At 52.1% G+C, this 27,564-nt stretch overlaps 1 protein-coding gene across 3 annotated transcripts in view; it reads right to left on the reverse strand.

The window, feature by feature from the left end:
* Window positions 1-1,453: 1,453 nt before the first annotated feature.
* RAP1GAP2 (RAP1 GTPase activating protein 2) overlaps window positions 1,454-27,564 on the reverse strand; it is a 203,525-nt gene continuing 177,414 nt past the window's right edge. Inside the window, exons 14-25 of one of the 3 annotated variants that reach the window (XR_550470.1) lie at window positions 26,909-27,064; window positions 22,394-22,465; window positions 21,811-21,897; window positions 20,272-20,406; window positions 12,114-12,251; window positions 9,902-10,020; window positions 7,397-7,510; window positions 7,003-7,120; window positions 6,377-6,498; window positions 3,030-3,106; window positions 2,584-2,622; window positions 1,454-1,619 (exon numbers count right to left, since the gene is read on the reverse strand). Coding sequence is in view for 1 of the 3 variants with exons in the window: in XM_008572665.1 (XP_008570887.1) it covers window positions 2,614-2,622; window positions 3,030-3,106; window positions 6,377-6,503; window positions 7,003-7,120; window positions 7,397-7,510; window positions 9,902-10,020; window positions 12,114-12,251; window positions 20,272-20,406; window positions 21,811-21,897; window positions 22,394-22,465; window positions 26,909-27,064 (1,152 nt within the window). In the remaining 2 variants the exon portion in view is untranslated. Of the gene's footprint in view, window positions 1,620-2,574; window positions 2,623-3,029; window positions 3,107-6,376; window positions 6,504-7,002; window positions 7,121-7,396; window positions 7,511-9,901; window positions 10,021-12,113; window positions 12,252-20,271; window positions 20,407-21,810; window positions 21,898-22,393; window positions 22,466-26,908; window positions 27,065-27,564 lie in introns of all 3 variants that reach the window. The other 2 variants (XR_550471.1, XM_008572665.1) reach the window with 2 other exon arrangements.

The raw sequence follows: 27,564 nt of genomic DNA on the forward strand, positions 1-27,564 counted from the left end.
GGCTGGAAATCCTTGACATCCGCTCATTAAAGTGCAAACCCAGCCAGCGTCACCCAGCAGCCCCGTGCCAGCTGTTCTGGCAGCCCCACGAGCAGTGGACACCGCAGCACCTCCAAGTCTCTGCTCTTCAGACTCTATGTTTTACTTTCAGGACACCCCACCTTAAACTGAGCCAGCGCCAGTCAGCAGAAATGCCCCATCACACTGCACATTCGGATGAGGGAGAAGCCAAGAAGGGGCTGCTCCTCAGAGAGCCAGCTAGCTCGTCCCAGCAAAGGCAGCTCTGGCTGGGAGCAGGCAGCACACGATGTCTGACCCACACCCAGATGGGGCCTGGGTGGCAGGAATCCTACAGATGTGACAACTGCCAACAGACCTGCAGCTGAAGAGGGGAAGAGGATTGGAGGATCGAGCCCCAGACAAAGGACACAGGAGCTGGAAATGGCCCCCAAGGCAGCGCTGGGTGCCCCACATAAACTGCACCTTCCCTACACCTAAGTTCAACCCCACACACTGCCCTGACCAGACCTGCCATGTCATGCCCCACCTCACCTCTCCTGCTCTCACCTAAGTGGTGGGGGGAAGAAACTGTCTCCTGGAACCTCCACAGCCCGCAGGGACCTGGATCCCCGCCTAGCACCCGGGCCCTGAGGCTCTCCTCAACTAACCAACACCCAGCCCTGGCTCATCCTCTCTCCCTGAATTCCTTCTCACTCCCGGCCGCCCACCCTTCATGGGAAAAATATCTGCTGGAAGGGGAGAGACTGCCACAGGGCTTCTCCCACAGCAACGATAATCAGGAGCCCGTGTGAGACGAGGCAGGATGAAACGGTCCACCTCCTGCAAGAAGGCGCGCTGCCCAGTCCCGGCCATGCCCAGCTCCTGCTCCCAGCCTCAACCGCCCGAGCCCCACTCAGGGTACGCTGGCACTGGGGACGAAGGCAGCCCTGGGCCTATGTCAGCAGATGGTAAGAAATTCCTAGCAGAGCAGACAGATTCTGTGGAGCTCCGGAGCCACAGGGGCAACAGAGCCAATTTTTATCAGGACTGCCTTGAGGATGGTACGAATCTTGGCTCCTGGAAAAGCGGCCCTTCCACCACCACCAAATGCATCCGTGGTGGTGAATCCTCCCGCCCACCATGTCCAGGAAGGCACTGCACTGTGACTGAGGACAGACAGGCCCGCCTTTGCCACCCCCCACCAGGGCGCCATGCCCTGCTGGTGGCCTCTGCTCCCACCTCGCCACTCTCTCTGCCTCTGAGGCAGACAAACTCCCTGGCCTCTGGCTGAGCCCCTGGCACCCAGATCCCCCCCTGCCCAACTCTCTTTTCCTCTGCAGACAAAACAAGATGACAAATGACCCAGACAGATATCACATCAGGAGGTCAGGAACAGGGGAGCCTCAAAGAATAAGGCCTTGTCCAGAGATGGGGAGGTGCTTGCAGGCTGTGCTGGCAAAGGGGTGGGCAGGGCTGTGGCTGGGTCGAGACACTGGGACATACAGCTGGTCAGTGGGCAGGTGGCCGGTGGGGCAGTGTACCAGTGACGGTCATAGTAGTGGGTGGCACCCCCAAACTGCTGGAACAGGAGCCTTCTCTGGGACAGAATCAGGACTTCCCTGGAGAAGACAAGGAGGAGGGAGATGATGACCAAATATTCAGTAAAGGAAGGAAGGACACAACGCTAACGACGCAGACCTTGGGGTGGGAGCGCACATGCCATGGCCACAGCCAACTGAATACACTTAGGACAAGGAGGGCGCCAAATACAAGGGCGCCCAGCTTTATACAGGCCGAGGAGCTGGGCGTGAACATCCCTTTGGTAAACAGAGGCAGCTGAAGTACATGATGAGAGCTGGAGGTGAATGTGGACATTCCCATCTTCTCCTCTGCTTTTTCATAAATCAGGTTCAACATAAAGTGGGCTGAGCTGTACCCCTGCCTTGGTTTCACCTGTGACTCATACCCCTGGGAGCCCCATGTGGGGAGAGGGCTGGGGGTTCAGATGCGTCCCTGGTGACTTCACCAGCAGAAGGTCAGACCTCGGTGGGGTGAGCTGGACCACACCCCCTCGGCTGGGGCCAGGAGCAGAGGCCTCCCCCGTGTTGTGCCTCACAGTGTTGACGGGCAGGGGCCTCTCTCGGCATGTGGGGAGGACACATCCCAGCCTAGAGCTTTGGCCAAAGACACAGGAGGGGAGCCTGCCTGGGAGCAGGGGAGCAAGAGGACAACCTGAGGAACTCCTCCCACCAGGGAAAAGAGCAGCTCTGGGCCACTGCCTCTTCTGTCTGCTGGAACCACACTCCATCCAGGGGAAGGCAGAACAATTTTGGGAGTCCATCCCACCCTCTTGGGCAAGCCTTCCCATCCATACCATCCGCCCCTGCCATCTGCCCCTTCTTCCTCATCCAGACCTGGGGAAGCCCCATCACAGCGGCTTCGGGGGTGAGATGACTTTTGGGCCTCCCAGCTGGCAGGATCTCTCTGGCCATTCACAGGTTATAAGGCCACTAGTACCCCGATGTTAAAGGAACACACATCCCCCCTCACAACCACAGCAGGAAAAATACTCACTTGACCCACCTTGGACAGGCAAAGGACTCCTCTTTCACATTAGTGACCCTATGCCAAGAAAATCCATTCAAGAGTTTTAGGTAACCAGACAGCATATCCCTTCAGCTACAGCTTCTGTGCACTCAGCTCTCAACAATCTGGTGAGCTCGGGAAGGGATATGGGGCCCCCCAGAGCCAACAGGCCACAACTCACATCTGGGCATGGCTGTGTCCAAGGGTATGGCTCTAACTCAGGGTATGGCAAAGGTGTCTGGCGACCCCCTGGCTGACGCCTGCACCAGGTAGGAGCAGATGGTGTCACCCCAGATCTGACCACAGCTTTCCTTCCCCTGCCTCCTTCGGGGGCCCCCCAGTGTGATATCTGAGATGCCTCTTTCTCCAGCCCACAGGAAAGAAGGCTGGCCTTTGGAGGTAAGTGGGACGTAGGGTGCAAGGGGCCGTTCCCATATCCTTACCGCACTGGAGCTGGCATGGCTGAGCTTGTCAAAGCGGAATTTCAGGTTTGATCTCGGGGAGTTTCTGCTTTTGGTATCTAAGAAAAAGAGGAATGCCCATGAAAAGAGGGTGGAGCAGCAGAGGTCACTGGGGCTGTGTGGGGGGACTGGGTAGAAAGGCCTGAAGAAGGGGGCCTCGTCCCCTCCACTAGGCACTCTAGCGGGCCTGTCCCCTCCATTAGGCTTATAAGTAAATAAATGTTATTCAATAAAGGTAATAAATATTCAAAAGTCATCACTTTTAGTTATTTTACTGTGTTTTACGATTACCTATTCTCTCACATCTATTGTATCCACGTGGTAGAAACCCCTCTGACGGTGGCCACTGTGCATCTTTTCCCAGCTCCACGTTCAGGGACATCACATTGGTAGCTTGAGATTAACCATGATAGGAGGATTTACACCACAGAAATTGGCAAGTGCTACAAATCAGGGCTTGATTTGTACTGTTTTGTTGTCTAGACTTAAGAGCCTAATGGAGAAAATAATCATGTAGATGAAACTTGAAAATGTGTTGTGTCTGCTGCCATTACCTTGTGAATAGCACAAAAAAACTGAGTAAATATTCTTCCGGTATTTGATAATTACTACCAATTCAGCAAAGACACTGCTCACGTAACTGACGAATGAAGTTCTCTTAGTATAAAGTGCTTAGTAACATAAACAATAATATCAATCAGCTTGTTAGCTGCAAACTCAAGTTGGCTACAGACACAAAGGTTAGGCAAATATCAATAAAAGCATCTTGTGAGAATCAATCGGATATACAGGATTTACAGTAAAGAATATTGTACATTTTATCATCATGTGTAAACTGTGTGCTTCAGATCCATTATATCAGTAAAATTTACAATAAACGTGTGTGGGTGGTGGGAGCGCCAGTCGTTAAACATTCACCACTACACCACTGGCAGGAGGGCTACTGGCTTTCAGGTTTTCCTCTGGCCATGGGAACCTACAGCCTGGTACAGTCCACCTGGAGGCTGCGGACTGACTCCTGGTGCTTCAAATCAAGGGGTTCCACCCAGCACTACAAGCACCTCTCTGTGTGACCCTGCCAATCCCCTCCTGGGACCCAGGGAGCCCAGGAGTGAAACAACCAATGACCAGGCATCTGAGGTTATGGAAGACTGGACGTCAGGCCCTCCCAGGCCACCTCCCTCCCCTTGGCCCTGCCTCTCCCCAGACTCAGCTGAACAGCCTAAAACAGGTTTCCAGATCTCCCCAAGCGCACCCTGATCCTGCAGGTACACAGCACAGCTTTCTTGGGGCTGGAGGTAAAAAGCATCCCATTAGGGCTGAACGCTACGTGGAGGGAAGGGTCTATGTAGGGAGACACATCACTGCGTGGTTTAGTGAGTGCTGGGCAAGCAGTACTAGGCCCGTTCCAGGTCCCTTCTGCCCTGGGTGACATTCAGCAAGTAGTGGACACTCTCTAAACCTTCCTTTACTCAACACCTTATTTATTCTGATATTTATTTAACACCAATTAGGAGCCAGGCTTGATTACAGATTCTTTCATTAATTCCCACAATATTTAATTAAAACTTATTTTAAAACATCAGGGAATTTGCATTACCACCCCATTTTACAGATGAGGAAACTGAGGCTCAATGCCACAACGAGGATTAGAACCCAGCTCCACAGCTGCCCAACCACAGAGGGTTGAAAGAGAGGAAGTGCGTGAACTGCTCTGTCAGCTGGGAAGCCCTGACACAAAGGACTGTTTGCTTTGGAGCCACAATCTTCCCTCTATCCCCTGGCATTTTGTGTTCCCTTTGTCAACACCTCTTCACTGTGAGAACCCCAGAAGCATTTTGGTTGGTTTAAACCACTCTGATGGCCCATTGGTCCTTCCCATGTTTCTACCATTTAGACTATAGAGTTTCTCAACCTAGTGACATTTTGGGCTGGATGCTTCTTCGTTGTGGCGGCCTGTCCTTTACACTGCTTAGCAGCATCCCTGTCCTCTACCCACTAGATGCCAGTAGCACCCTCCTCCCACAATCACGAAAATCAAAAATGTCTCCAGACATTACCAACTGTCCCCTGGGCAGTAAAACTGCCCCCAGTTGAGAACCACTGACTACACAATTGTTTTAGTCCAGTTATTTAGCATTTAGGTTAACAGTTCTGTACCTTACAAGCATGAGTTTGTTTAATCTTCACACAACCAACCCTATGAGGTGGAAACTACTATTCCCCTCCGTTCATTTCTTGCTTGGAGAAACTGAGGCACAGCAAAGCTCAGTACCTTGCCCAACGTCACGTTGCTAGTAAGTGGTAGACCCAGGATTTGGACCAGGCTCTAGAGCACTGCACTTGCCCTGTGCTGTGCTGCCCTCCCCGAGAGTGGGGACCACGGCTTTGCTTTCTGGGCATCACAGCACCCGCCCCACAGTGCCTACAGCTCAGGTCCACTTAGATGGCCCTCGGGTGCCAGCCCTTCTCCCTCCCCACAGAGCTGGCTCCTCCTACTCTGCTCCACTAGAGACCGCAGAACACCAAAAGGTCCAGTCTCCTGCTCTCCCCGAACCTCCACTACTGAAGATTTTACCTCCTCGACAACTCTTGAACCCATGTCCTTCTCCTACGGCCCATTACCCCTCACCACCCCGTGGTGACCCTCACTGTTGTACTGCTCCCCACGGAGCCTTTCTACACTCGGCAGCTACGGCCGCCAAAATGGTCTTCTCAACTCCAGATGGTGCTTCTCTACTTAAGAACATGCAAAGACTTAAGACCATCCGAGGCTTCCGCTGCCAGGAGGATAACACCAAAATCCACTCCAGCTGGTCCGCAGGCCAACCTGTCTCTCCTCTCACACCCTCCCCTCCATGAACTCCAGCCACACTGAACCACCAGCAGCTCCAGAACACTCGGTCTCTCATTTTCTCCAGGTCTTTCCGCATGCCGTTCCCTCCGCCTGCAACACTCTTCCCGCCTTGCAGCCTTACATTATGGGGATCTTCGCTACAGCTGATGAGGCAGGGGGAGAGGTCAATGGAACGAATTCAGCTTTCTAATCACACAGTCCTGACTCCTCACTACAGGATCCCCAGCAAATCATTCAACCTTCTGAGCCTCGGTTTCCCCACACATAAGGAGAGGATAAGAACACGGGCCTCTTAAGGCTGATGAACACATGCAGTGAGCTGGCAGAGCTGAAGGACCAACACCTGGGAGGCCTGGGAGGAGGAGTGGACACTGGCCAGTTCAGCGTGCCTGGGCCACATGCCCCAGGACAGGGGTCAGGGCATGGCCCCGCCCTCCCAGCCACATCATGCACACCACCAGATGACACTGACCCGTGGGACTCCGGCTCATGATGATGGGGGTGGCGGTTGTCCCCAGACTGGGGCTCTCGTTGCTTGGGGACGGGCTGTAGACAAACACCTCCTGCTTGAAGGGCGAGGTTGTGGAAGGCTGGCTGCTCTGGGGAGAGAGACTGGGTGAGCGAGGCCAGCCCACCCTCGGCAGCCCCACAGGTGGCCTGTGCCCGGACAGGCCTGAGACAGGCCCCGGCAAGCCCAGGGCAGCCACTGCCTCCCACGCCCACTTGTACCTGCTCTTTCCTCCCCGCTGCCCTCAACCCTGGCTCCAACCTCTCCCCCTCCAGGAGGCACCCCTAACCCAGCCCCCGGGAGCACTGACCCCTCATCTCTCCAGCCAGGAACCCCATGGCAGGGACACCATTTAGCATGGCTTCTGTCCCTCTGCTGCTGCTGCTTTGTCACTCCGAGAGAACCTCCCCCTCCCCAGTGCTCCCAGACAGTGGTGATGGCTGACTGGGCCACCTCTCGTTTCCATCTCTCCCCTTATGTCTGTAAAGACTGAAGTGGAGACCTGCCCACAGCAGCTATTTTAAAGTACAGAGTGGGCGGCTGGCTGGGCCCCAGAGTGCCCCTGCCAAGGCGGGACGGGGCACACCTACCCCGCTGTCACACTCCTCCATGGCCTCGCCCTCCCCGGCAGTGCTGCTGAAGCTGCTGGTGCTGGAGGAGGAGCGGGAGATGTTGGCTCGGCCATTCTCCTTCAACTTTATGAAGGGCCTGCGGGGAGTGGGAGGCAAGGCCACCTGGCTGTGAGTCCCTGGTCACACGCCGAGACTCCTCCTCCCTTGGCCCTCCCCAGGACCAAGAGCAGGGCAGGCCCAGCAGAGATCTGAGCTTGCCCACTGGCGGCCCCCGGTGCCCCTGCCTGTTGGCCTCTGTGTTCCAGAGAGTTCCAGAGACAAGAGAGTCCCTCTCAGCGTGCCTGGAGGCAGACAGCACATTCCAGGGCTGCAAATGTTGAGAGCCAGCCTTCCCCTCCCCTCGCTCCCTTACTTCTCTTTGTTGGTACAGATTTCCGGAGAGCTGGGATTGGACGAGGTCTCAGACTTTATCTCCTGAGAAGAGTGTCCACCATCCGGGGTCTTGGGAGTGCTGGATGTACTGTCACTGACGGAATGGAATGAAGAGGCGTGAGGCCAGGAAACCAACCCCCTCACCCCCACCCCACCCCAGGCCCCAGGCCCAGTCTCTGCCGGCCAGCTCTGGGGACCATGGGGAACTGTGGGGTCAGAGCACCCCGTACCAAAGCATGGCTGCCAGGACTTCCTTTCCCACCAGAGATCCGCTGAGACTGGCAGAAAACAGGGTTTTGTGCTCCCTCGAGCAGGGGCTACTCTAGGTTCATGGGTGAGAGTCCAGAGCTACCATCAGGAATCCTGGCTGGATGGCCTCTAGTCTAATCTACCTCTCACCCAAGCTGGTCATCCCACCTGGAAGAGCTATGGGTCAACACTGGGAGTGGAATGGGGTCTGCAACACAGCAGGAAACAACCCAATACACATAGACTCCTGGGAGGTGCAAGAAGGCCGCCCGCTGTAGAACTCCGGGGGACCCCCTTCCCAGGACCCCTGTGACGAGGTGGCCCTGGGAAGTCAAGAGCTACTTTCAGTCCAGGGACCCAAGAGTTTCCTTCTCCTCTAGTTTAACAAAGGCCACGTACCAGTGCCCACTATTTACCTGTGCTAGCTGTTGGGGACATAATGGCCCTGTCTTTAAGGCACTTATTTTTAGTAACAGCATTATGAGATATAATCCACATACCATACAACTCACCTATTTAAAGTGTACGATCAATGGTTTTTAGCATAATCACAGAGTTGTGCAACCATCACCACAATCTAATTTTAGAACATTTTTGGCCACCCAAAAGAAATCACTCCCATTCCACTCTCCCCCAACCCTGGCAGTCACTAATCTACTCTCTGTCAGTATGGATCTGTCTGTTCTGGACAATTGATATAAATGACCTCATATAATATGTTGTGGGGTTTGTGTCTGGCTTCTTTCAGTTAGCAAAATGTTTTCAAGGTTCATGTATGTTATAGCAAGTACCAGTACTTCATTCCTTTTTATTACAAAACAATATTCCATTTTACGGATAGACCACATTTTATTATCTATTCATCAGCCCATGAACATTTGGATTGCTTCCACTTTGGGCTATTATGAATGATGCAGCTATGAAAGTCTGTGCACTCCTTGTACAACAGTTTTAAATTCTGTTGGATACACACGTAGGAGTAGAATTCGTGGGTCATATGATAACTCTATGTTCCACCTTCTGAGGAGCTGCCAGACTGTTTTCCAAAGGAGTTGCTCTATTTCACATTCCTACCATCAGTGGGCGAGGGTTCCAATTTCTCCATATCCTCTCTAACCTCTGTTATTATTTGTCCTTTTAATTATAGCCACCCTAGAGGTGTGAAGTACCTCAATGAACTTTAGATGAGGTTGCTAATGACCTCCTAAATGTCAGCCCAGGCAGGGGTTTTGGTCACTGTGCTGGACTTCTGTGCACCTCTGACACCGGCATCCCTCCCTCCTGGAATTTCTCCTCTCCACACTTGTCCTGAAATGCTGGTGCTCCACACACCTTCTCTGGGTGGTCATATTTGTTAATCCATCTTTAACCACCACCTCTACCCCAGTTACTCCCAGCTCTCCTCCAGTCAAGGCATCTCCTAAACTCGACACCTGCAGTTCTAACCACTCCCTGGACAGCTCTACTGGGTGGCAACGAGACTCACAGGCCCAGGTTCCAAACAGAGCTTTTCATCCTCCTCCCTAAACCTGACCCTTGTCCTCATGCCCTCACTCAGGGGATAGTACCACCACCCATGGCTACAGGCAGACAACTTGGAAACCTGGAAGTCAGTCTAAATGCCTCCCTCACAAGACTGTAAGCTTCCCTGTAGCACTTGTCTGAGCACTCAGCCCTGTGCCCAGCACAAGGCAGGAACTCAATAAATGCTGCTTGCTCACCTAAAGAACAGACAGGCTCACCGACTAATGGATCAGAAAGACAGTAAGCAAGAGCAGGTGAAATAGGGTAATATGAGAGTTGCTTTAAAAACAAAAAGCGGCACAGAACATCCTAGAAGTCCAAAAGAACATTCTAGAAGTCCAAAGGAAGGTTCAATTAACTCTGCCTGGCAGAATCAGGGAAGACTTTTGTAAGAGGAGACATTTGAATAAGTATCGAAAGAGAAGGCAAAGACAGAAGAACCCAAGCAATGTTTCTAGCATGGGTCAAAATGCTACAAAAACAACTTTGGAAAAGTCCCGTGCAGAGACTGGCCAAATCAGCCTCAGAGGAGGGAGTGACAGGGACATGCAGATGCCTGAAAGTGGGCTGGGATTAGGGGATTAGGATTAGGGGGAAGCTGTCTCCCAAAGCTAAGCAATGCTCTCCCCAAAGTTGGGCATCTGACAGCTGTAGCAGTGGAAAGAGCTGACAGACCCCACAGTGGGGGTGGCTGGGGGCCCCCAACAGTTACCATCTTGTCCGGCTGTCCCCCTGGCCTTCAGAGCCTGTGTGCAGACGAGGGAAGAGCCCCGACCGCCGCTTGATGGGACTCCGTGACTGGTTCTTCACCACTGCCACCGCCACCGGAGGCTGCCAATGAAACCACGAAAATGAGTGCTTACAGCCCAAACCCAGATCTCCTTCCCTTCATCACCCTGCCCAGTCTACAAATGGCTCCTGGTCTGAAGGAGACCCCAGAAAATAGCAAGACTGCTAGGAAGGTTGGGATCTACGGAACAGAAGCTGAGACCCTGACACTCAAGCTTCTTGTAGCCTCTTCTGTGCTCTTAAGCCAAGCCTTGGGCCGCAGCTAATGACCCACCAAAGACCAGAACTCTTGGAGGAACACAGGGTCAGGGCCACCAAAAGGGGAGCCCCACATATGGAGAAGATCAGGATGACTCAGGGGGTCATAGACTGAGAGCCACAAAGCCAGAGAGCCCTTGTAGTGACCTGGCTCGACCTCTTCCTTTACCCATGAGGAAGCTGAGGACCAGAGAGGTGGGGGGTTTTGCCAAGGTCATCTGGCAAGTCACCGGCAGGATGAGGCCAAGAACCCAAAGCTCTCACTCTCCATCCACTGTCCACAAATAAATGGAGCCTTGTCCTCATGTTCTCGCTCAGGGGATGTTACCACCACCCAGGCAAGTGTCACAATAACAAGACAGAATGAGAGCCACAGAGCCAGGTTCACATGCACTGACAGATGGGGGGAGCCAACCCAGGCAGGTTCCCACTTGGGACAGTTGTATGGCCTCACAGGGGGACAGTGGAGTGGCGGGAGTTTGAGGAAAGGGAGACAGGAGTCTGGAGCCAAACTTTAGAGACCACCAGGCCTCCAAGCCAGACCCAACTTCTGCCATGCACATGCTGTGCAACCTTGGGCAAACGGTGAAACTCTCGGGGCCTCAATCTCCCCATCCACAGAATGGAGGTAAGTGCCTTGCTCTGCTCACTTCATGGACCTTCTGGGGGAAACAAGATAATAGCTATGAAAATATCTGGAATATGAAATTAATTATGCAAGGCCATTATAATACTAATCGTTAGTATCATGGTGGGTCTGTACTGCTATTAAAAAAAAGAAGGCTGGGCCGACCCCGTGGCTCACTCGGGAGAGTGCAGCGCTGGGAGTGCAGCGACGCTCCCACTGTGGGTTCAGATCCTATATAGGGATGACCGGTGTGCTCACTGGCTGAGTACGGTGCGGGCGACACCAAGCCAAGGGTTGCGATCCCCTTACTGGTCACAAAAAAGACAAAAAAAAAAAAAAAAAAAAAAAGGCTGGCCAGTTAGAGCATGATGTTGGTAACATCCAGGTCAAGGGTTCAGATCTCCGTACCAGCCAGATGTCAAAAAAAAAAGAAGAGTCAATCCATCTGTACAAGTCTAAAGCGACTTTGCTTTACAAAAAGACTGACTATGTGGTTACCTCACATCTGCAGTCCCTGGTGCAAGTCAACCAGGCCGAAACCTGCAGGGCCCTCTTTCCTTGGGAATTGTATACAGAGTGGTGAAGAGCATAGAGTTTGGACCAGGAAGACCTGCATTCAAATTCCAGCTCTTCGGCTTAGCTACGTGACCTTTAGCAAATTACTTAACCCCTCCGAGCCTCCTTTTCCTCAAATGTGGACTGGAGAACACACCAGTACCTACCTCAGGCAGCTGTTACAGACATCAGGTGAGATCTTGTCCCTGAATTACCTTGCTCAGTGCCTGATTCACAGCAAGCTGGGGGTGGCTACTGCTATCATTAATGACAAAGCAAGTATACCCCTCTCACAACTATGGGTCCCAAGCCCCTGAGCAGAGAAACACACCCCAGGACCATTTTGTAGGGCTAGCCCCAAGGAGGGGGCCCAGTTGTCAGGAAACTCAGAGAACAGAACAAGAGGGTACCTGGTCTGGCCCACCCCAAGGTGCTGCCTGGGATGGAGGCTCCAAAGGCCCATTTTATTTTTTTGTTTTTTTGTTTGGTTTTTTTTCAGTTTTCAATCAATAAAGGACCATTTTCAGAGGTCGCCCTGCTAGGGTCAGCCCCCAAGCAGCCTGTTTCCCCCCTTCATCCAGCCTGCCCTGCTCTAGCCACCTAGCCCAAGCCTGAGTGGGAGTACCCTTCCTCCATAGCTCTGGGGGACCCTCCCCCAACCCCACATACTGCCCCAGGGCCTGCCGGCACTCACCGAGAAGGTAGTCTTGGTGACCTCCATGCTGTTGTGGGAGATGCCCCCGCTGAGGCTGCCGGGGATACCCCCACTGTGCTGCTTCTTCTGGCTGCCCACCATGGTCTCCATTGAGTGGCTACGCACACGGATGGCCCTCTGTGGGGAGATTGGGGGTGGGAGAGATGACAAGGGTTTGAGAGTCAGGACCTGGTCCCTCTGGATGACCTTGCCTTCTTCGTGGGGTCTGCAGACACAGCCCCTGTGCACATGTGCACACACAGACACACACAGTTACAGAGGCCCACACTACCACCTCTACAGTTTACAGAGAATTTTCCCATGTTCTGTCCTATGCTCTGGCCATGGGCAGAGGCACAGCAGGACACTGGGCAGGGAGACGCTGAGGGGTCAGTGCTCCAGCTCCCCTGCATAGTGAACAAAGGTTTTTATCTTCATCCTACAGGTAAGGAAAGTGAGGGCTGGAGCTCACCAAACCTGTGGAACATGGGTCTCATTACCAGCCTCTCTAAGCTACAGCTCCCTCATCTATAAAATGGGAATTATATGTTCCATGTAGGATTGGGGTAGGGATTAAACACTGTCAGGTGCCTTGACTCTTTTTTCCAGAAAACTAAGCTTCCTTCTATATTTGCACACTGGCTGGCCCTTCTGCTGCCTTCCCAGAGTGTGCTCTGTGTAATGTGGACTACACCCGCCTTTGCGGAGGAGACCGTACGAGGAGCTCTTACTCATCCCTGCACCAAGCCACGCTCTGACCATCCCTCACACCTGCAGGGCTCAGGGTGCACTTGGGTTACAAGCCCATGTTCTGATGCAGCTGTGGAAAGAGGAGATGCGCACTCCGACTGGGCAGAGGTGCAGGGTCTCGGGCACAGGGCTGCTCAGGCCACGAAGAGCCTCATGCTCACTGAGGGCCACCAAAGTGCATGTTGGCAAAGGAAGAAGAATCCAGGAGAGGACAACCAGGACAGTGAGGTGTTTGTGAAAGTACATGTGAGAACAAGAACAGCAGCTAAAAACCAAGATTGCCGAGCCTATGGTATTGACAACCAGCCCCTCAGACTGCTCTACAGGGCTGCAGTGCTCTGGATTGGACCAAAGGAGAACAGTGAGACAGAGCTCAACTCGACCTGCAGGGGGACCTCCTAGCAAGTGAAGCCTTAGAGGATCCTGGCTACACATGAACAGTGCTCTCTCTGGCTCCTGAGGCCTTCGAAGATGACGTGAGCGCTCTAGGAAGAGGAGTTTCTCTCCAGTGAGCCCCAAACCTTTGCATCACTTCCCTGTGATCATTTGTCTGGTCATTCAATAATGTGGCCAGGTGGCAATGCAACTGAGCAGTCAAAAGCACAAAAGCTTTAGGGCTGCACTGCTAGGATTCATATCTGGGCTCCCCCCTCCACCACCCGCTAGCTGGATGTCTACACCATGGGGTTGTCGTAAGAATACATATAAAGCTCTTAGGAAAGAGCCTGGCACATCATAAGTCTGATAAAGGTAGCTCCACTTATTGTAAATAAGCATACATTGCATGCTTCCCGTGCACCCAGCGCTGTGCCGGGAACTGGAAGAACTGCAGAAGGGAGGTCAAAGAGGTGTGAGGCCCAGCCCCCGCCTCCAAAGAGTGCCCCAGAGATATTCCTAAGACTGGGGCAATGCTAAAAGACCCAGGGCCTGTGGGGCACTCCCTCTGCATTACTTAGTTGTCCAGGGCCCCCCAGGGCAAAGACTCCTGCACATGGATATTATCAGCTGCTCACATACAAGTACCATCTCCCACACACCCTTCCGTGGCAGAGCTATAGCCTAGTCCAATGTCTCCTCGTCCTCCATGGGACGCAGGAGTAGTAAGTCATAATCAGTCTAAGATGGTCACTTAACCCATCCCCTTGCCCGTGGAACATGAGGGGATGTCGGCTGGAGGCTTTCGAGAAAGGTTCCCTCAATGATTTCCAAAAGAGATGTGGCACGTCTGCACCTGTAACCACAGTAGCCGTCTTGGGGCTGTGAGGGGCCAAGCCTGAGGGTCAAAGCTGACAAGCCAAAGATGGTAGAGAGGAAAGACGGAAAGAACCTGGGTGCCAATGAGCAACTGAACTAGGAGTCACCTGGGTCTTGTTACGTGAGCTAATGGATTTTCCTTAGCAATGGTGTGAGCCAGTCAAGGTAGGGTATTCTCAGAACCCCAGCTTCAGAAAACTGATGCAGAAGATTCACTTGTGGACCCTGTGCCTTGCCTCTCTGGATTCATACCCATGCACACACAAACACATGTCATCTTATGTCCCACTCGCCAACCTACAGATGGTCTCATATGGAAGAGCGAAGCCCCTTCTCTCCTTGGAGGCATCCAGAAAAGAGCTCATTCTGCAGCAAGATGGTCCCAGGAAAACAGCATGAATACTGCTCCCAATCCAAATAGCAGATCTCCCTGGGGTCACCCAAGGCCAGGAATTCTCCACATTTTGGAATGATAAAGGACCCCATCCTGCCTGCCTTTCTATTCTGACAAAGGAAGCCAACTCAGGAAGGGCTTTTGTAAATATGACGGCCCCCGAGATTACCTACTGAGAAGGAGGCATGGAGCGCAGCAGCCTCATGCCCCTGATGTCATCTGGCCCCTCTCGTCTGAGTCAAAGACGCCTATTGAGGGACATGATCTCTCTCCCTTTCGACACCACAGAACAGAATGACATAGCAACGGCTTTCCCGCAACAAAGTTAAAACAGCCGGCAGGTCCTACTCGCTGCATCACCCAAGCATCACAGAGTCGTGAACCTTTTGGAAAACTGAGAGCGGGAAAGGCGTGACGTCCCACTGAGGCGTCTCTGTATGAATAGCGAGCTTCCTTAGATGAGTTCAGTGCTCCATAAATCAGCGTCTTTACGTTCATTTGGTGCCTCGTGTGTTGCCACCACCACTATCATCATCAACAATGACATTTCAAACCAATTGTTTATGTTCTGATATATTCCTCACTGTCTCTTTCCCAGAAAGGACTCAATGTGGATAATAAGCCCTGTGTGATGGCATCTGGTCTAATGAGCTTCACATATACGATAAAAATGGGACAGGCATTGGATAGAAAAGGTTTTGAAAGGCAAATGGCAACCAAGGCCACACAGCAGGTAAGATATGGAGCCAGGACCCAAATCCAGGACCCTGGGCGCCAGACAAAAGGGTCCCTAGATCCCAGGGAAGACCCCATCTCCTCAAATACCCCTGGTGCTGCTGTCAGAGTCGGCGAGACTCTGACACAAGGACACAAGGGCTGACGGAGAACTCCGGGGAGTGCAGAGTGGTGGTCTCCAGCCCAAAGCAAACAGGAAGGGGCTGAATGCGGTTCTTCCCATGGCTGGGTGCATGAACCTCTGTGGGAGGCAGTCTCTGTCTGTACAATGCTATGATGTCCCTGTTGTGAACAGCTGTCATGAGAATGATATGAGACAGTGTATGACCTCCCCCTGGCATGAGACTGCCTGCTCAGGGTCAGCTGTCCTCCCCAGCTCTTAGGGGGGTGATGGCTACCTCTAAGCCCTAAAGTAATGCTTCATTTGGATGAACATAGAGCTGGATGTACAGCTGGACAGAAGCACTAGCCTTCTCAAACTGGGCAGAAGAGTTCATCAAGGGTAAAGAAGAGAAAGGAAGGCCACGGCAGGAAAGAGGGAGGCAGGCGAGAGAGGGACAGGCACACGAAGGCTTTGCATCGTCACTAGGTCTCCAGGGACCACAGGGACCACCTGTGCTGTCTCCCTCTCAGTCCCTTGTACCTGCCCTGCAAAGTTCCTCTCTCCTCTGCTTGAATCCTCCAGGGACAGGCCACTTGCTATTTTCCAGGCTACCTGTTCTAGTGGTGGACAACCTGACCTTGGCGAAGTTCTGCACGCCAACCTGAAATCTTACCATTTCCGGACCTTGGAGTCTTAGACTAGTCTACGCCATCATTTCACACAGACCCTCCTCAGTCTGCTCTCCTCCCCGCCAGTCATCTCCGGTTCCAGGTTTCCCAGCCCTCTGTGCACCTCACTAATCACCTATGAACAGGTTCCCCTTTGGGGGTGAGAAAACAGAAGGCTTTCCGCTCTATCTGCTTTCCCATTATCTGCTTTTGTCACTTCCTTTCAGCGGGGCTTTGAGCACCAGTTAGCATCACAGAGGGAGCAATTCCCTTCTCTGCCACCGCCCCCCTCGCCTCTTAACAAGTGGGTTTTGTGAGTTGTTTCAATTTAACAACTCAACTCAAGGGACACAGAGCAAGGAGAAGGATGCCAATGGGGACATGCCTATGTGAACCAGGCAAGCAACAAAGGCAGGGCCCTTGGAGACAAAGATGTTCACTTCTTGCCTGCTGAGGTGGCTCTAATAAGGGAGTACTTTGAGGTCCAGCACAGAGTCGTCTGTTCCTCCAGCAGGACAAAGACAGGACAGGGCTGACATCTCTACTCCCACCCACCATGGCTCCAACCAAGCACAAGGCCTGAGCTCTTTCTGAGACCCTCACAGGCAGCAGTGCCATCCTGATATCACAGCCTCCTGTCTCAGGAGGAAAAGGAAGGGCAGAGATGCCAAAGACTGGGGACTCTACCCACCATGGCGGGCGCTGCCCCACTGCCCCTGCCTGCGGGTACCGTGGGGCCACAGAGACTTTGCTGGGGTTATCTGCAGCCTGGTGCTCCTCTCCTGCCACTAGGGGTCACGTCAGACCAATGCATTCGCTATCACAGTCCCTCAAAGGCCGGGAGAAATTGACCTGACAGCTCCCTGCTTGCTGTGGTCTGTGTTCTGGGGCAATTAGGTGGCTTTCTCCCTGGTGCTCCATTCCTGCATCTGTATGATGAGGTCACTGGAAGAGGGGGCTAGCTCCACATTTCTCAAAATGCACACACGTGCTTTATGTCATATGATGTGGCTACATCCAATACTGTCACTTTTTCTTTTTGTTTCATTATGAACCAACAAAAACCTTGTCAACAGCTGGCAGTGGCTGAGAATGGCATTTGAGAATAATAGTCTAGAGATTAATCTCTTTCAAAAGTGAATAATAGAGAGGGAGGAGGGCGGGAGGTGTCGGTGAAGGGCCATAATAATCATATACATTGTATATTGACAAAATAAAAATTTAAAAAAAAAAAAAAGTAAATAATGTACAGCTCCTTTATGAAGAAAAATATTCTTGCAAGACTCCCAAGAATACGTCCCCAATCCCCAACACCAGTGTCCCATGCACTACATCTGCAGTGCCAGCTTCATGCCTAACCTGCTTATTCCACAGATACAACTTTTCATCAGGAGTTACCGCTGCAAACATTTACTCTTTATAATTGGAAATTTATATTTTTTAGATCATGATCTAAGAGGAAATGCAAACTTTAAAAGTGTTTGTAGAACTGGCAGATTCCTGAGAATATCTCCAAGCAGCTCAGTTTGAAAAGCAGGTCTAGATATACATAAACCAACAGTTTTGTACCTCGTGGAAGAAAAGCTTCGATTAGAGCTGGCAGAACTGAAGCGAGACGTGAAGAACTATCCTGAGTAGTGTGAGGTGCAGGCAGCACAGCCTGGGACACCAGTGGGACTGCTCCCCCGGGGATGGTCACAGGGTCACTGTGCTCTAGGGTGGGGGAAGAACCAGCTCACCAGAGGCGAGGGGACAGACAGGTGAGATTGCTTTCAGCCCTGAGAATTCTGCTATGTTCCACCTGCCTCTAAGATGAGAACTGTGATGGGAAGGAGATAAAACACATGACTTTTCTTCCTGAAATCATTTCAGGCACCTCGTCTTTCAAGAGGGATCCCGTGGAGGTCTGGGTGAACTCCATGAGGAATGCCAATAATTCGAACATCATCCAAGGCACCCAGGAAGAAATACCAAAATCAGGGATGATTTCCTGAGCTGGGCCAGACCTATAGGCCTGGCCACAGGCACGGCCCAAATATCAGAATCCCCCAGGCCATATGTCACTGAGACTGGCCTGGCCCCAGCTCAGGCCTCCCCGACAGGAGACATGAGGGCAAGATGAAAGGGACAGGGCAAAAGAGTGTGTGTTCCCCAGCTGGGAGGACAAACAAACTGACCACAGTCATCAGAGCTCTGCAGGCCTCCTCTGTGTGACTGACTGTGACAGTCCCCTCAGCGCTACCTGGAGTCAGGCATGAGAGCAGAAGGAAGCAGGAGGTCTGGCTTCAACCTACAGTGGTGAGGATTTAAGGTGGAAAAGAGTTCCCTGGATTATTGGGTCAAAAACGAATTATGATAAAATCTGGAAGCATCTCCTCTCTTGGAAACCCCTTTGGGAATACATCAGACCCCCTGGAGCCAAACACAGATCAACTGTTACTCCCACCAGAGGCAAGGGATTGGACAAAATGGCCTTAGGCCACTCTCCTTTAGACCTGCCCTCTATATTTAGCTGCCGTGCCATCCCATCCATGGGTCACCATGGGCAGCGTATCCACAACCTACAAGCTTCCCCAGGATATAAAACTATTTGAAACCTGAAAAACAATTAACTCCAAAATACAGAAAGAAATCTGCAAAACTCAAAGGAACAAATGCTTCATTAAATGTCTATGAAATGTAACGTCACGTTGGTCAACTGCAGCTCAGCTCTTACAGCTGTATATAAATTACACTCACTGTGGGGTGTGGAGCATTTTGATATGCTTGCTATGAGGCAGGGCCGAGCCTGCAAAGGCCTTTAAGTGGCCCTGCTTACCTGCCTTCCCCAGACCTACGCCTGTTCACCACTGACCGAGTCTCACGTTCACCCCTCTCTCAGCTGGGCTAACCGACCTGGCCCCCTCTTTCCTCCCCTGTTCCCCTTCTCCCTCATCTCCCTTGCATCTTGATCTGTCAAGTTCTATTTCTCCTTGGCTGCCACTCGCCATGAGGACTAAAACAGATGCCCCAGGAATCTCCCACCAGCCTGGACACGCAGTTTGGTTCGTCCTCCCACCCCCGTGAGGAATTTCAGCAGCTGGCCTCAACGAGGGCCAGCAGAGACATGCCCCACTCTCTGCGGTCCAGCCGGGCAGTGAGGACTTGATCCCAGGCCCAACCTAGTATGGGTGGAATCTTAATCTAGTCGGAAACTGGGAGGCAGTACCACATAGCCATTAAGAGCACAGGCTTTGGAATCCAGCAGATCTGGATTCAACTCTGTCTGCTGAATGACTTGGGACAAATTAGTCTCTCTGAATCTTAGTTTCCTCACATGCAAAACTACACTCATAATTATTAAAATTGGGTATGAATTATTATACCAAAATTACTATGCCCAGAATAATCGCCTTCCCCAGAGGGCACGAGGGTAGTCGTGAGGCTTAAGATGGGATAATGTGTGTTCAGCTTTCACTTTATACAAACAACAAGAACAGCTAACAATTTTGAGCATTTGCCGTATTCTAGGCAAAATGCACTTTTCTTGGCAGGCATTATTTCAATGAATTCTCACAACTCTGTAACAGAGGTCCTATTTATCATCCATGATGTTGACAAGGAAACTGTAGCTTAGAGACTTTAAAGACTGTGCCCAGGATCACATAGAGATGGGATTTGAATATAGGCAGGTCTAACCCTAACCCTACAAACGGTAGCTTATAAATCACTCTCTAATGGGCAATCCAGCAGAACACTGACCTAAGAACCAAAAGGCCTGGGTTTGAAACAAGGTTCTACCTCCAAGCACGTGTAAGGTCTTGAGCAGTCCTGTGGCCTCTCTCAGCCTGTCCCCTTGAGCGTTAATGGAAATAACAAGACCCATTCGGCCAACTGCACAGGATACAGCCAGGCTCAAATCACATGCCGGATGTAAGTGCCGTGTGGACCAACACGCACTTTGCAAGCACATGGTGAAGGACCTCCTCTTCCCCACACCCGTTCAGTGCTGTCCAGGCTCCACTTGATACTTCCACGGACAGGGGGCTCTCTGCCTCCTTTAGCAGTTTGTTCAGGTTGAGAGTTCTTCCCTTCGCAAAGCCCAAAGGGACTCACCGGTAACTTTATCCCACCAGCCCAGCCAGGTCCTCCAGTGCTCCACCAGCTGGGAGGAATCATTGCTCTGGGGTCAGGATCCCATGGACCTTGGGCTGCCTCCTTTCTTTGCTCCATCCCTCCCTCCCATAGCAACCCCCGATCACTCTGTGCCCGTACCTTAAAAGACTCCAGGAATCCCCCATGGCCTCCGTTCTCAAACTTGTCCTCCTCTGGCCCCAGTCCCAGCATGACCTGCGTGTGGGTGTGGAGCTCATCGTGAAGGTTGTCCAGGAGGGCAGCCCTTGTCCGGTCCTGGAAGGGAGGAGGGTAGGCGTGGAGAAGATAGCACCAAGAGCAGAGATGATGTGCCCTCTCCTCATGGGCTCCAGACACCTGGCCTGCGGGCTGCTATTCTGCCCAACCACATCCTGGCAATGCCGTGGACCTACAGCCAGGTTGGGTTTCACCCTCACAAATGCTGCAGTTAACACTAGTGCTCTGAGCCCGGCCCCCTGCTCTCATCCTTCTGTCCCTTCTCCCTGGGCCATCCCACCCCTCCACCACTCTGCCCCAGTGACTCCCAGCCCAGATCTCTGCCCAAGCTCCACATCCATGTACCCAGCTGCCCCCTGCTCCTCTCCAGGTGGTCATCCAGGGCCATGCATATAGCCTCCAGGGGGCGCCACTCACACAGACCAGGGCTAGCCCTTTCAGCAACCCCGCCTGTGCAGGCACCTCCACATCAGCAGGTCCTAAAAGAACTCACCTCCCAGTCGTCCCTATGTCATTGAAGAGCCCAAGCCAGAGGCCTAAGGGTCACCCTCCAATTCCACTTCCCCCTACCCCTACTTCCAGGAGTCCATCAAGTCTTCCTGACTCTGACCCTAAGCCATTTCCTCCTGTACCATAAGTCCCTCATCATCTCCCCTGGACTCCTGTTAACAGCTTCTAACTAGCCACCTTGCCACATCTCCTTCCCTGCAATCAATCCCCTCACCACTGTCAGAGTAATCCCTGTAAAATGCAGGTCCAGTGCATCACTCTCCTGCCTGAGAACATTAGCACCCATCACCTCTAGCTCAGAGCCCTTCTTGATCTGACCCAACCCGCATCTCCAGCTGAGTCTCCCACCACTCCAGCCTCATGTGAATCCTTCTCTCAAGCCATACCAAACCCTCAGGAGCTCCCTCACGAAGCCGTGCTCGCATTCTGCCTGGCCTTTTCTCATGCTGTTTCCCATGCCTGGAATAACCCTCCTCCACTCTTTCTTCTTGGCAAAAGGTATATCAGATATCAAGATATGGCAGCTCAAGAGCCACCACCTCCAAGAGGCCTCCCCTGAACACCCCCTTCAGTCCCCCACAGGCAGAAGCTGTCACTGTCCTCTGAGCAGTGCTGGCTGCACCACGGTCCACTGCTGGCACACTGAATATAACTCTTTAGTAACAGCCCTTCCCACTAGCCTGTGAGCTTTATGAGGGCTGAGACTGTGTCTCACTTATCCCTGTATCCCAGGGCTGGCACACAGTAGGTGTTCAATAAATGATTGGTGAATGGTTAACTAGACCTGAAGTCTGGATGGAGTTTCCACAGGAAGAAAGGGTGCCTGCATCCACATAGGGCTGAGGGTTTAGAGGGGCAAAGACTGTGCTCCCCCCAAGAACAGACCCCTGGGAGAGGGGCCAGGAGGAAGACCTTCAGCGACTGCACTCTCACCTCCAGCTTTGCAAACTTGTCCGACTTGCAGCAAGCGTTCTCTGCATTGGTGAGCTTGGTGAGCAGAAACTCCCTGAACTCCGGGCCCTGGAAGAAACAAGATGGCCCAGAACTCTCCCAACCTTGGCTATTGCCAAAAGGGCATCAGCCACGGTAACAGGCAGGCAGAACAGGGGGTCTAGGGACAGCCCCTGAAAGCTTCCTTCTGACATTTGATCGTTTCTAGCCCTGGCCAAGCCCACCTGCTAATAGGCCAACATGGAAAGCAACCCTCCACACCCACAGTGACACTTCCATGACTGCAGGGAATTCTCACCCAAGTCTCCTAGAACCAGAGCACAGTATAAAAACCCTTCTCTCCACAGAAAGGCAACTCCAGCATCAATCACCCCAACAAGGATCCCTGTGCTGGGCCAGACTGGCAGCATTAGGAGAGACCCCAAGTAAGGAGATTCCATCAGGGAGGTAAAAGGGCTTCTCTAATGTTCCCAGCCCGAATTCTTGCCCCACTCCAACCACTGCCACACAAGTATTAAAACCTGGGGTCTGGGATGTGAGAGGACCAGAAAGAAGAGTTTCTTACCTTCTGGAAAACAGGGGGGCTGGGCAGAGGTGGGCCAAAGGCAGGCACATCTTCTCTTGCAGTGACAGAGACCTGAATGAAACAGAGTCACAGTGTGGGCCAGGAGGGAAGGGATGAGAGCTGGCCCTGGGGAAGCCACACTCTCCCCCATCTTCTCCCTTCCCAGAATACAAATAAAATGCTCCTGTGAGCATCGCCAGCACAGGCCCTGAGTCACTGTTCCTAGAAGTGGGGCAGGATGGTGCAGAGCCATCAGCATCCTCTCATCTGCCTTCTTGGGGGCCACGAGCAAGTTAGGCCAGATGACTGGACAGGGCTGAGGAGCAGCCTGGGACCCCATTATAACATTACCTCATCACCTCATTCGATAGTCATGCTCATCCTACACAGGAAGCATAATGCAATGATTATCCCTGTTTTACTGATGAGGAAATAGATGGCTAGGGACACAGAATGAGAACACCAAAGTCACGCAGGTGATTAGCCACAGAGAAGAACAGAGAATCCAGACTTCTCCCAGCCCAGCCTGGATTCTTTTTCCACCACACTGACTCATACATCAGAATCACTTCAAGTGTTTAAAAAATAAATACTGACTGCATGGGCTCCACCCAAACCTACTGAACCGGAAGCTCGAGGTTCCTGGGAGCTTTTGAGCCCTGTCCCCATACAGAAGGACAGCCAGTCAGGGTTAGGCTTCAACTAACAGAGCTCTGGGGCCCAGACTGGGAATTGAGGTGGGGGGCATCCAGGCTCAGGGTGGGAGGCACACCTCTGGCCAGCTTGAGTGAGGCCTGAGCTATGGAGTGAGAGCATCCAGGTGCTCTGCATGGGGGTCTCCCAGGCTGGGGACGGGCCCCACACCTCCATCTCCTCTCTGCATGGAGGTGCCCTGGTTTCACTTGTTCTCACCCCGAGAGGCTGCAGGGCTCTCAGGAGACTCTGCCCTCTCCCTTCCCCTGGTGGCTGCTGACGTGAGCCCAGCCCTGGCTTATCGCCAGCCACTCTGGCCTGTGAAGTAGGGCAGAGGCAGAGAGACTGCCAGATCGGGTGAGCCAAGCTGGCAGCTGGGAGCCAAGCCAAGGAAAGGCCCTGCCAGGGTCCAGTGGGGAAGGGAGCAGGAGAGAGTCAGTCAATACGGGCTTTCTCTCCCCAAGCTCAAGGCTGTCTATACAGCCCAAATTGTACCCAGAGTCACCAAATGGTATGCATTTGGCTGAAGGGTTTTCTGCTAGGCTCCAGCTGCTGAACACAATTCCCCACCACCACTCACTGGGCACTGGTGGCCCAAGTCAAGAATTCTACCCCCAGAGCCAGAATCTGGGGCAGGGGGCAGTGGGAAGGCCACTGACAGGCTGCTGACTGCAGGCTCCTGGGACAAAGGACAGAGGGCAGGTCCAGTTCCCCCATCCAGACCCCCCTTCCTTCTCAGGTTTGCATTAGAGTGGTCTGTGCTGATGGACGTGCTCTTAGATCTGTCCGAGGCTCCCAGCTGGACACCCCCACTGTAGCAGCCACATCAGAAATGCAGAGGCAGGACGCTTCCTTGTGACATCCACTCATCTTCCACCCTCATCGTGTTCCCTCTCCTGGCCCTATTCCAACACAGCGGCCAAGCCTTTGCTGTGCCCTCTTCATGGGGACATTTGGGTTCCTGCACTGAAAGCAGAAGTTGCCTGAACACAACCCTACCTTCCTGTTTTCTAAATTCAGTGAGGGCCTTCCAGGACAGCTTGAAGGGAGAGGCAGAGCAGGTGACTCTAGGGAACAGCATCTTCAAGCTGGAAAGCGGAAGGAGCTTGGGGGTGTGCAGGATGCACCGGGGAGGTGGGGAGCCTCAGAGGGCTCAAAACTTGACAAAATTCCAACATCCAAGTGCAGTCTGGGAGCCTCAGGGCCACGGAGGGTTGTTCAGGCAAAGACTTCCTGAGCATTTTACTGCAAAGACTTCCCCACTGTTCTGCTTTGCATAAGATTCCTGAAGCCTTTGCAGGACTTCAGGAGTTGGGGCAGTGTGACACCACAGAGAGAGAGAGGAGGAAGTCCCAGTGATAGCTACACTGGAATTTCCTTCCAATCTGCCAGGATGGAGACTAAATTCATTTCTGAAAAATAATTCAATGTGACGTTTCTTGCACACCAGAGTTTGCAGAGCCAACTTTCCACCTGCTCTGGTATCTCTGTGAGGAAGACCACAGCCATACCTGGGCAGGAGTTCCAGCTCCACTGCTCCCTGGTTTTGTGGCCTTGGGCCTTAAGTGACTTAAACCCTCAGCCTCAATTTCTTCCCTATAAAATAGGGCTAATGAGAGGCCCTGCCTCATGTACAGCTTGTTAGGATTCAAGAAGACTACACCTCTAAGAGCCTAGCACAGTGCCTGGCACAAGCGAGCACCAGGTAAGGTGTAACCATGGTCGCCTAGTGCTTTTTTTACTTTCCCTGATGACTACACCTAATAAAGGGCAACTGAAATACCACAGAGTTCCCCCAAACCACACACAACCTCTTTCTCAACTACTCCTCCTTCCCCTCCCACAGGATGTCAGGGCTGGAAGGGGCCCGCAGGTCATCCCGTCCAACTTCCTCATTTCACACAGACGGAAACAGAGACCCGCTCTTCCCAGGGGCCCTGCTTCTCTGCTTCTCACCACCTCTGTGAGGACAGTGCTTGGCCCTAGACCACAGATTGCAGCTTGGAAGACTGGGTAAAAGACTTCTAGCATCAAAGCTGGAGATGGGTGGTACTTTTTTGGGATTTCTGATTTTTCTCCATATGGGCGCACCATTCCACGAAGCTCTTGGGAAAGCAGAGAAGCCAATTAGCCAAGACCTATTTCCTATTAGGAATGAAAAGCAAAAACTAAACATGCACAAGAGGCCTCATTCTGCCGGCAGACAAGCCACATACAGATGATGGTCTGGCGGGGCCTGGGAGCCCTCCTGTCACACAGCTTTATTTTGGGGTCCTTCTCAGTAGTCTTCTACCTCTACCAGCTGTTAGAACCAGTTGGCTCTATGAGCTGCCCAGTGGCTGCACTGATTCACTGGCTCTTCTGCCCCTTCACTGTGTCACTTCCACATGTCCCGCCCCAGCATCGTGCCCAGCACACAGTAGGCACTGAATGAGCAAACCTGCTTCCACCAACAAATTAATCAAGCAGCTATTTGAAGTGAATGCGCATTTCAGTCAAAGCAGGTGATCCCGTAGCCTTCTCGGAAATGCCCACACCCTGGCTTCTCCACCTTTCCACCTAAAATTGCTCAAAGCCAGAGGAGCATGAACGTGAACATGGGCATGTAAAGGAATCACCTCACCTCAATAGGAGAGAGTTGTTTTGGGGGTTTCTGCTGTTGTTGTCAGTGTATATTTTTTTGAAGCCTCACATTTGATTTTAAAATTTGATAGGAATTTTGCACTTAATCTTGGTTTGCACTAATGTAACAAATTACATAACATTATTTTCTTTTCCCAAAGTCTTTGAGTAAAACTGATACTTCATGAAGATGGCCACGAAGTGCTATGGTGTAATGAACCCCAGGAATCAGCACAGACCTAAGTTATCATATAGGAAACATTTCCAGGCCTCATTGCGTCCCATTAGCAATGACAGGCTCATTTTTCCTCTCCCTTAGAACAGCGGTTCCTAACAGTTTGTGCAGAAGGAAGCCTTTTGAGAATTTGAGCTATGACTTCTCTTCCCAGGAAACACAAAAAAGCACACAAACTCAGCATTCTGCACATATCTGCAGGGGCTTCAGAGACTGTCTAACACTCACCCTAAAAACCCTGCCTCAGTCTATCCCTTTTGGGTCCCCTGCCCCCAGACCAATGTGATATAGAGAAACTGTTGCCCAAGAGTTTGGGATTGTCTCTCGCAAAAACAAGCAGAGGTTCAGTGATCCAGCCCTCAGAGTGGGCAGGGGAGGGTGGCGAGGACAGTGGTCTGCTCCATCTTCGTCTCATCTGCAGTCGTGAGGACACTGAGCCAATGTGACAGACCACTTACTGGTCGGCAGGCTTAGACCTGGGTGCTGGCACTCCCTGCCTCCCTGGAAGTCTTCATATTAGAATCGATCATTTGTCCAGAACAGCCAGACCAGAGGGCTCCCCTAGGGGCCAGTCTACCAGGCCCCTCCTCTCCACCCCCTCACCATAAACACGTCTCCTTTTTCTTTCTTTCCTTTGTTTGTTACCTCCCTTCTTCCTCTCCCCTTTCCTGATAGTTCTCTCTTCTGTCCACTAATTCTACCTTACTCTAACAAATGGCATTTCCAGATTCCAAATACGGCCTCTCAATGCTTGAGCTAGATGCCATAGAGCCCAGAGGCAGTAAGATGGATGAAAAGACCTCAGAAAGTGGTTTCCACCAAGTCCAGCTCCAAATCCCAGAAACCTAAGAACTCATGGAAAATCTATTACTGTTGAGAACTAGGGTCCTCTGATATCACTGAATCCACAAAGTGTGGTGAGGTGTCTGGGCCCACCACTTCCTGCAACAAGGCTCTCTCCTTACCTTGTAGGATGGAGTCTCTGTGCCCGAGGTCTCAGCCTGCACAACAATGTAGGCATGTAAGAAATTGGAGGCGATCATATCTGGGACAAATGGTGTATTTTCTTCTTGGAAGATGATGGCCACAATGTCATTGCCAATGTGTCTCTTTCTCTGGAGCTAAACAAAAAGTGTTCAGTCATCATAAGCCAGTTAGGAACATCCTGAAAACAGAACAGATCTGTACAGGAAATTCCTCGTTATTTTGTCTTTATACATAAACCCTGGAACTCTGAGACCTAGCTCTCCAAGGAGCCACCAAAAAGAAAAAAATAGAGAAGAGGTCCAAGTTGTTAGGTAGAGCCTAATGAGCATCTTAACTGAGCTCTACAGTGGGCAGGGCCGTGACTCAGGACTTGGGGAGAATACTTACAAGGTGAGTCTGGGTCTTGCCCTAATAGAGCCTGTAACTGACCCAGGAGAAACACAAACACAGGTGAAGTCTCATGAGAACGTTAACAAAGCCACCAGCCAGGTGCTAAATCAGCTGCTGCACAAGAAGTGCCTGAAAGCTCTGGGGATAGAGAGGAGGGCAAATCAGAGGGGTGGGAGCAACCTAAGTGGGCTTCCTGGAAGAGGAGGTGGGGGTGGGGGTCTCGGTGGAAATGTGGATGAGAGGG

This window comes from Galeopterus variegatus, unplaced genomic scaffold, assembly GCF_000696425.1.
Source record: "Galeopterus variegatus unplaced genomic scaffold, G_variegatus-3.0.2 Scaffold817, whole genome shotgun sequence".
Classification (NCBI taxonomy): Eukaryota; Metazoa; Chordata; class Mammalia; order Dermoptera; family Cynocephalidae; genus Galeopterus; species Galeopterus variegatus.